Source organism: Berghia stephanieae, chromosome 15, assembly GCF_034508935.2.
Source record: "Berghia stephanieae isolate SIO BIC M18660-M18661 chromosome 15, UCSD_Bste_1.3, whole genome shotgun sequence".
Taxonomy (NCBI): domain Eukaryota; kingdom Metazoa; phylum Mollusca; class Gastropoda; order Nudibranchia; family Aeolidiidae; genus Berghia; species Berghia stephanieae.
In genome coordinates, this window is record NC_088374.1 from 370,283 (window position 1) to 380,644 (window position 10,362).

The 10,362-nt window shown below is 36.7% G+C and overlaps 1 protein-coding gene across 1 annotated transcript in view; it reads left to right on the forward strand.

The window, feature by feature from the left end:
- The window catches only part of LOC144960239 (uncharacterized), a 22,407-nt gene extending 12,199 nt beyond the window's left edge, over positions 1 to 10,208 (forward strand). Inside the window, exons 8-9 of the mRNA XM_078893246.1 lie at positions 7,603 to 7,797; positions 9,794 to 10,208. Of these exons, the coding sequence (XP_078749372.1) occupies positions 7,603 to 7,797; positions 9,794 to 10,008 (410 nt within the window). The 3' untranslated portion in view covers positions 10,009 to 10,208. The remainder of the gene's footprint in view (positions 1 to 7,602; positions 7,798 to 9,793) is intronic.
- The last annotated feature ends 154 nt before the right edge of the window (positions 10,209 to 10,362 follow it).

The following is a 10,362-nucleotide window of genomic DNA, read 5'->3' on the forward strand; positions in this document are numbered from 1 at the left end:
AGAAAGTGCTTGAGGAAATTATTCTCTTGGACGGTGGAAAGTAAATGACAGACGTTTTACAATGATCTTGTCCTTAGAAGCTGCGAACCCCCCCCCCCCTCCCTCTTTTGAACACCCAAAAGAAAGGGATCAAGCGGGAGACCCCAGTTGAAGTATTTAGCATGGGAACATGTAGTGTCCGACCTTGAAACACTTGATATAAAATTGCAAAATATCTTTAAATTCATTTCAGATTGATTTATTAAAGTGAATTGTGTAACAGATAATAACTCACAATTGAAATATTCATTAAAAAACTATTTATTACTGGAAGGGAGTTGATCCCAACGCCCTAATTTGAGATTTACCCAATCCTCTGGAAAATTAAATTAAAAATGAATTGACCCAAAAGGACACTATTTTTAGGCACAAACGTCTGTGACTTTTTCCCCAGCTCCAGGGTTAATACTTATAATCTCTTCTTTGCCAAATGTTTCAAAGTATTTGAAGAATTGGAATTTCAAGTACTTAACTTTATAGGTACGTGGCTTCCTTCTTGCTGACCTTATCAATTGCACGTAATCAAGAGGTGAATAGACGTGAGCATTCTTCTGTTGTCTTTCAACTGCCGCATGTACGCTATCCACCTCATCTGCATGTAACCCCGTTCCAAGATTTTTTACACCAAAATCTTTTCATATTTGATGCAAAACAATCTCAGAGCCGTGGCTAACACACGGTTACAGTTTTGATAAGTGGGATCATCAGAGATCACGGTCACTGTATCAAAATGATCTTTTTTATTCGTGAAACTCATATAAACATGTCGCAAACTCATTAGCAGTGAATGCCCCCACTGTCTCGTTCCAGAGACAGGAAAGACAGTCACCAGTCCCTACATTATAAATTGAGTACTAATTATGCACCTGCAGTTTAGTTTAGTATACAGTGCAGAAGCTTTCAGTGCAGGAACAAGTAGCACACGCTCTACACATTCCTCTCATCCCAACTCATCCACTGCCACACCTCATTAAATATCTTGCTTCGGTCTTCGTCATTTATCTTCTTGCATTGGTGATACTGTGCTTTACACGAGCATCGACCCCCCATTGAGACTGCTTATTTTCAAGATTTAACAGATTTATTTGACTCATTGTCTAATATTCTGCCAACATAAGCCTTGCCTTGCTCCGGTAAGCGTTTGTTCAAATATTTCTTCGAGATTTTTCTACTTTTGGTTCCCTCACACTTCATCTCCTTCCATCCTACTCTATCCACCTCATCGTATTCCCCACTGTCCACATCTTCACTTTCCACCCTACAATGGTCACTTTTCACCTCTTAACCTTCCAACCTAATACGGTCATTGTCCACCTCATTATCTTCCACCCTACCTCCAGCTGCCCTACCACTGTTACTGTCCACCTCATCTTACACCATACCGCTGTACACCTCATCATCTTTTCCCCTGTCTCTCTCCACCTCATCATTTATGATCCTCTCACTGTCCATCTCATCACCTTCTTTACCGCTTTCACTCTCCATCTCACCACTACTAATATTACAAAAGTTAAACATTTCTTCATCAATACTAAACTGAATATCCATGTCAGATTGTACATCAATCAATTCCGAGACAGATAGATTCAGAATGTCCTGAAAAGGCTCAAGGGTTTCTCTGTGCAATTGCACATCAGGTGATTCAAGAAGCTTTCGTCTTTTGGCTTGCTTCTGAGTCTCTAAACCGAGTTGAAGCATTCGTTTACCACGGCTGTAAGGCAGCATGACTTTAAGCAGTTGACATAAGTAAAACAAAACAAGTGAGCTAATTATCTTCAATAATGACAGAGAACAAAAGCTATTTGAGCAATATCAGTCAATGTATTTTAATCACTTTTAGAGAATTTTAAGAATCATTTTTTTTCTTGGGTGTATTTCATTATGCCAACAGTGTAACATTACATTTGAAGTATACCTCTCAATATCAATATCAAGAAATGAGAGTACGATGTTATGATAAATGATAAATTATTAAAAAGATCAAATAAATACATGAGCCAGTCTATGATTTAAACAATGATGCTATTCGCTTAGATTATTTTTAAACTCATCAAGTTGAGGAAAAGGCATTGTTGTAACTGAGACCAATCACCTGACGTTGAAACATTCAAGAAGGGATCACAACGGAGATAGACGTTTTGAGACCGGCAATTTAAAGACCCAATGGACTTGTGCGGTTTGATCACATGTCAAATTCGCCAATTTAGAGTTCCGTGTTTTCTTAGATATTAATAGACATGGTGTATCGTAGGGTATAGAATGAATTAAGCCAATAAAACGATTTCATACCGATCGCGGACTTAGACGGTTTGCGCGCGACGCCATCGACATGCATTTAGCAGACGTCATTGTTCCATATCTCTACTTCCGAATCAAAACATTGAGTCAAGTTTCTCCTGTGTATTGTGATTGTATCAAACGAAATCGCCATAAGTAGCTCAACGTTTCATAGCCATTTTGACAGATCATAACAATTCGTGAAATCTATTTGTAAAATAAAATAAAATAAAAAATAAAAGAGACGGATATTCTAAATTGATTGAGATATATAGTGAATGTTTCGGTATTGTCATGTGCATGAAAGACTTATAGGTCTATCTTCCTTTAACGTTTAAATAATTCAGATAAATAGATATCTAGATATGCTAGGATTTGATTGTGTATTGTGTATCTTCATGAATATCGGTCATATGGTTATGTGGTCTTGTGGTATGACACTGGCTTTAGGATCGGAAGGACTTGGTTTCGAGCCTCGCTCGGCGCAGAGTTGAGTCCTTGTAAAAGGCTCTTTACTCACGCTCTTTCACCGTACTCAGGTGTAAAATGAGTACCTGGCCGTTAAATGCGTTGTCTCTTTTCCGAAAAAAAAAATAATAATACCGCCTTTTGCGTAATGCCCCCTCCTATATTATGTTAAGTGCTGGTGTTGATCAGGGACACCTTGTAAAGCGCTTTGAGCACCTTGAGGGAATTTTGCGCTATATCAAATCTCGATTTGAATATATATAGATAGTTCGAAGATGATGTAACTCAGGTCTTTGTTATTGTTTATTGCCATCCGCGTTTATGAGTAATGCTCACTGAACTGTATTAACCTGACTATAAACATTCATGTATACACACAGTGTTGTGTGTTGGTCCGTTATACTTCCTGGTGTCAATGTTATGAGCTTCTTAGCCAAGCATACCATATATATATATATATATATATATATATATATATATATATATATATATATATATATATATATATATATATAAATTTCATAAAGACGGTGTTCCACCCACTGGTATCCAGGTCATTTGCAATTTTCTAAACGACATGTTACCAGATAGCAAGATTAAAACATTTAAATCTGCACAAGCCCGGGTTTAAAGTATATTGGCCGCAACGTATTTCTGCCAGGGATATTAGTAAACAGAGAAAAAAGATTTGGACGCACATTTAAACATATGAAATATATACAAACTGATATATAAAGTGTAACCTCTTTAGAAATTAAAAACAATGTTAAATAAAATAATGGACACAAAATGATTTACCGTTCCGACATAGAATACCAAAGCTATATTTCTTCATATCGTGACTCAGGGATAAATGGGTAAATAACTTCAGGGGCAGACATTTAATGAGTTATCGCCAAGTCACAGTCAAGAAAATATAAATGAATAATTTAAAACAACTTCGTCTAAAAGCAGGTAACTCTAACAAGACAGAATGTAAGGCAGGAAAAACGCTCATGTCAGGAACAGGAAGAGTAAATGAATAGAATAGAAGAATAGTAAACGAAGAATGTTTGAATCAATTCTAATACTTGCATGATTAGAATTTATCCATAATAATAAACAGTCCATAGACTCGTCTTAGTCTGATTTACTTACAACACATTCAACACAAGACAGAACTCACATTAAATACACATCCTATTACATTCACAAAGCACTCTAGAACTAAAGTCTAAAATATCTAAGGGTAAAGCTAAATCAATATAAAATAGTTGACATAAATAAATTTAAAAAACAGAGAGTTCTCTATGGATGGAAGAAAATGGTGTCTCTCATATTGTTATTGTTTTAAAAAGCTGTTTTGGTGATTAGTTCTCACAATATAAATCAAACAGACTATAATCTTTAAGCTTACACACCGTTTTGTGTTTTGCTACGTTATTTCCGATTAGCGCATTTTGTTGGAATTTTTAAACAAATAAATTGCATCAATTACAAGGAAAAGGAAACGCATGTTAAAAAAATATACACATCTATCTCGTTAACACGCTGTTCGTCAGTGGATGTGTATGGGTGGTGGGGGGGGGGTGGGTTGTGTACGGATGTGTGGGTGGGTAGGTATGGATGTGTGTGTATGTGTGTGTGTGGGGGGGGGGGGGGTTGTGTACGGATGTGTGGGTGGGTAGGTATGGATGTGTGTGTATGGGTGGTGGGGGGGGGGGTGGTGTACGGATGTGTGGGTGGGTAGGTATGGATGTGTGTGTATGTGTGTGTGGGGGGGGGGAGGGTTGTGAACGGATGTGTGGGTGGGTAGGTATGGATGTGTGTGTATGTGTGTGTGTGTGTGTGGGGGGGGGGGGGGGTGGGTTGTGTACGGATGTGTGGGTGGGTAGGTATGGATGTGTGTGTATGTGTGTGTGTGGGGGGGAGGGTTGTGAACGGATGTGTGGGTGGGTAGGTATGGATGTGTGTGTATGTGTGTGTGTGGGGGGGGGGAGGGTTGTGAACGGATGTGTGGGTGGGTAGGTATGGATGTGTGTGTATGTGTGTGTGTGGGGGGGGAGGGTTGTGAACGGATGTGTGGGTGGGTAGGTATGGATGTGTGTGTATGTGTGTGTGTGTGGGGGGGGGAGGGTTGTGTACGGATGTGTGGGTGGGTAGGTATGGATGTGTGTGTATGTGTGTGTGTGGGGGGGGGAGGGTTGTGTACGGATGTGTGGGTGGGTAGGTATGGATGTGTGTGTATGTGTGTGTGTGGGGGAGGTTGTGTATGGATGTGTGGGTGGGTAGGTATGGATGTGTGTGTATGTGTGTGTGTGGGGGAGGTTGTGTATGGATGTGTGGGTGGGTAAGGATGAGTGTGTGTGGGGGGGGGGGGGGAGTTGTGTACGGATGTGTGGGTGGGTAAGGATGAGTGTGTGTGTGTGTGGGGGGGGGGTGGGTTGTGTATGGATGTGTGGGTGGGTAGGTATGGATGTGTGTGTATGTGTGTGTGGGGGGGGGAGGGTTGTGTATGGATGTGTGGGTGGGTAGGTATGGATGTGTGTGTATGTGTGTGGGGGGGGGGAGGGTTGTGTATGGATGTGTGGATGGGTAGGTAAGGATGTGTATGTGTGTGAGGGGTGGGGGGTGAATGTGTATGTGAGGGGTGGGAGTGAATGTGTATGTGAGGGGTGGGGGGTGAATGTGTATTTGCACACTCTGATAACAACAGAATAATATTGTATTAAAAGATGAAAATGCGCCTTATGTATATTTTTTGATAGCAATATATGAACAAGATGTGATCAAAGCGCTGAAATATCCAAACTGTCAGGTTTTACCTTTGGGTGAGAAAATAGAATAATGATAGCACAGTTGATAAAGCTCTCAGTTTATTGACAGACGAACTAACATCAATCATTTGACAAGACATGTTAACAACCCCCCCCCCCTCCCCCGTCCTCACACACTTACCGATTCAAACAACAGTAATTGAGCTCATTCCGTAGCCGTATTGCGTAATGTACTATGTGCCTATCGTCCTATCCAACAGATAGCTTGTAATTGCTCATTTCCATTTAATATAACAGGCGTATGGACCTGGGAGATAAATTACAGTATGTGACCCATCGTCTCAAAACGGTATTATGTCGGAACGAACTAGATGCTTAAAATCTGAATTAAATGTTAAACTGGTGAAAAATATAAATGGTTGGCATTAGCACCCGAAAATATGGTATCCATTCTCCTCAATAAAACATACAAACTCAACACAAGTCTGACTGGCTATTAATTCAATTTTCAACATCTTAACCAACCCGACTTAATACGGTTTTGAGGCGAAGGGTTTTGTATTGTGAGAAAAGGCGAGTAATCCAAGATTTTCATTTGAATCCGCGATCATCGGAATTTTATATTTTCCACCTGTAGGTTACAAGTTGAGTGTCATAGTCACTAGACCACCATGCGTTACTAAAATACTATAGAAGGAACGACGTTGATGTCACTCGGCTCCTTCTTATTATTTACGTGATTAGTTCTCATTAAAATATATCTAGTAGCCTATGAATATTAATGGTTACACGCATTGTAACGTGTTGATATGTTTAATCTGACTAGCGAATCTTTTGAGTATTTAATCTAAACACATAACATCAGTAGATAAATACGACAACTATCCTATTGTAATAAATACTGGATGACCTTAAATCAGGTGGGACGTGTAAAATGGGAAACGTTCAAACACTTGGATTGAGTATCCGTTTTAATGTCTACATCTTGAATAAAACAATTATATTCCGTGTTCAGATCCTGTTTTAATAAAACAAATAGAAATAACACCGACATCATGGTCCAATTAGGCCATTGATGTTCACCCAGCATTGATTGGATGATAAGATGAAATTTAAGTATGGCAGAAAGTACCGTAATTATGATTTATTTGAAAACTTTTTTTTTGTTAAATTGAGGGCGTCCCATTGGACAAAGGCATTCCGAGATTTTGATTCTGCTGGAATGTAAAGGAAGTTATCGGATAGCTGAGTTTGTTTGACCTTGTTGAATTACATTTATCTTAGAGTTGCGTCCTGTCCAAAGGGTGGCAAGAAGATGTTTTGTCTGTTTAATAAATAAATAAAGAATTAAATAAATTAAAATTCCCTTTATTCATCTCATGGCAAAATTGTCGTGAGGGTCTATTCCAAGGGAAGACTGGAATAACCCTCGTGTCAGCCGCAGAGCAGCGCCGCAATTTGAACTAGGGCGATGTGACTTGCTCAATGCCACACAACGCAGTGGCGGGCGATCGAACTTGATACCTTTCAGGTACTAAACGAGGACCGTATACCGCTGAGTCACGCTGCTCACGTGACTTGCTTAGACCACACAAATCGAACTAGGTAACTTTCAGGTACTAAACGAGGACCGTATACCGCTGAGCCACGCTGCCCCAAGTCTGGATTTGTCTTGATCAAAATGCTAAAAATAAAAACTTTTTGACACTTGAAGGTCATACATACAACTGTTCAGGATATAACAATGATAAAATACTTTCTACAATAGTATGTAATAATATAATTCATATGTCGTGAATCCATTGTGTACTCAGAAGTGTTTTATATGAAGTGATAGACTAGACTATACATAGTCAGGTTTTATTATCTATTGTATCCAGCAAGGAATATATAAACGTGTATTAATCAAAACGTCAGCATCATCATCATCATCATCATCATCATCATCATCATCATCATCATCATCGTCATCATCATCATCATCATCATCGTCATCGTCATCATCATCATCATCATCATCATCGTCATCATCTCTAATCCTATACCAAATAATTTATTCCAGATCTGTCCCCAGTAGCCTTTAGCTACGGCTACACCGAAAACGACAACACAAAACTAATTAATGGACAGACCCTTCTATTCACGGAACGAATCATGGATCTGGGTGGACAATTTAATCCTTCCACAGGGACATTCACGGCACCGATCAAGGGGATTTACGTCTTTCATTTGGTGGTTACGGCTTCTAGTCCTGACGGTAAGATTGATGTTTTGTGTCATTGTGTGGTGTGAGTTGTTTGTGATGACGATTATGATGAAGATGTTGAAAATGGTGATGATGATGATGATGATGATGATGATGATGATTAAGATGATGATGATGATGATTAAGATGATGATGATGATGATGATGATGATGATGATGATGATGATGATGATGATATGATGATGATGATGATGATGATGATGTCTATATTATTATTATTATTATTATTATTATATTATTATTATTATTATTATATATTATTATTATTATTATTATTATTATTATTATTATTATTATTATTATTATTATTATTATTATTATTATTATTATTATTATTATATTATTATTATTATTATATATTATATAATAATTATTATTATTATTATTATTATTATTATTATTATTATTATTATTATTATTATTATTATTATTATTATTATTATTATTATTATTATTATTATTATTATTTATTATTATTATTATTATTATTATTATTATTATTATTATTATTATTATTATCATCATCTCATTATTATTATTATTATTATTATTATTATTATTATTATTATTATTATTATTATTATTATTATTATTATGATATTATTATTATTACTATTATTATGATTAATAGTTAATAGTTATTCTCAACGATATAATCCCATCGGCAGGAGTTTCTGTCGATTTAGCTGTCTTTTATAACTGCCAGCGGTATTAATTAGTCTACGAAAACGTTTCTAGCATTGTCTAAAAATGATATTCTGTTTCTTTCTAATAATTTTAAATCTGTTTGTTTAGTGTTGATGGAAATATAGGTTAAAGTGATTCAATTTAAATGCCTTTAATTTGAAATAACGTGTTAAATAAGCCAAGTTTTACCCTCCTGCCACCCACTATAGTTTGGTATCAATATTTGAGTCGAATCCGTTGTTTGATTTAAATTCATGTTGTTGACAAACCGAGCGCTCCAAATTCCAAAACCTTCATGAAAACATTAGCTGTAAATGTTGTGTCGTGAATGATAGATTGTTCTAGATAAATAAATGAATTAATCGTTATATAAAAAAATAATTCAATTCCTTCATTTGTCCTATAGAGGAAATATGTATTTAGTGTCTAATTAAATTTAACACTGGGAAAATCCAGAATTCAGCCGCAGGGTAGCGCCGCACTTTTCTAGACTAGCGAAGTGACTTGCACAATGCCATGTAGCGAGCGGGTATTCCAACCCAATACCATTCCAGCACGAAGCAAAGATCATTATTATTATTATTATTATATCATTATTATTTTTCTTCTTTGTTATTATTACTTTAATTACCGATAACGGCAACATTTCGAAATTTATCACCAAGGTCATCATTCCTCTCAAGGTCACACTTTCATCAAGGTCAAACTCATCCTATTAAGCATAAATCATTACCCATTATATCATCGTCACCATCATTTGTTTTTACATTATTACGACAACGGAACCCGTTGAATTCATTCCGTATGACAATAAAGCCAGTATGACCACAGTGAATCTCTATATCTCATTGTATAGACAAATCCGTGCGGCTATGTGGTCTAGTAGTATGACAATTGCTTTCGGATCGGAAGGTCTTGGGTTCGAGTCTCGCTCTATGCATAGTTGTGTCCTTGAAGAAGGCTCTTTGTTCATATTCTTCCACCGTACTCAGGTATAAAATGAGTACCTGGCAGTTAACAGTGTTGTACCCCTCCAAAAAGGAAATGTAATATCGCCTAACAGGTGTCATGTTCCGTCCTACATGTTAAATGTTGCTGTTGACTACGAACCCCTTGTAAAGCGCCTTGAGCACGTTTATTAGATGTTGCGCTATATAAAATCTCAATTTAAAAAAAAATTGCATCGGTGTGTGTTTGTATAGAATTGTATGTTATGAATGACGGCTATGACTTTATTACACACACACACACACACACACACACACACACACATACAAACATCTACATTTATTTCTTACAGGATATTCTAATGTCCATTTGATGTCTGCGACAAAGAGGATTGCCTCGGTGTACTCCTATGACAAGGACACCAATGACCAGTCATCAGTGAGTACGGCGGTCTTGTTGGACAGAGGACAGACCGTCAGGCCTGTGGTGAGAATCACGAACAGAGATTCCATACATCCCATTGATCACTTCTCCTATTTTACTGGATATCTATTGAAACCCGTTTAAATCACGTCATCAATGGTGTCCGTTTTCTGATAATCCTGGTTTGAATCATTCACCAAACTCCAACATCAACACCACATCGTCATTATTATCATCATCATTATGGTCGTCGTAGTCGTCGTTACCGTCATCACCATCACCATCATCATCATCATCATCATCATCATCATCATCATCATCATCATCATCATCATCATCATCATATATTATATTATTATTATTATTATTATTATTATTATTATTATTATTATTATTATTATTATTATTATTATTATTATTATTATTATTATTATTATTATTATTATTATTATTATTATTATTATTATTATTATTATTTATTATTATTATTATTTATTA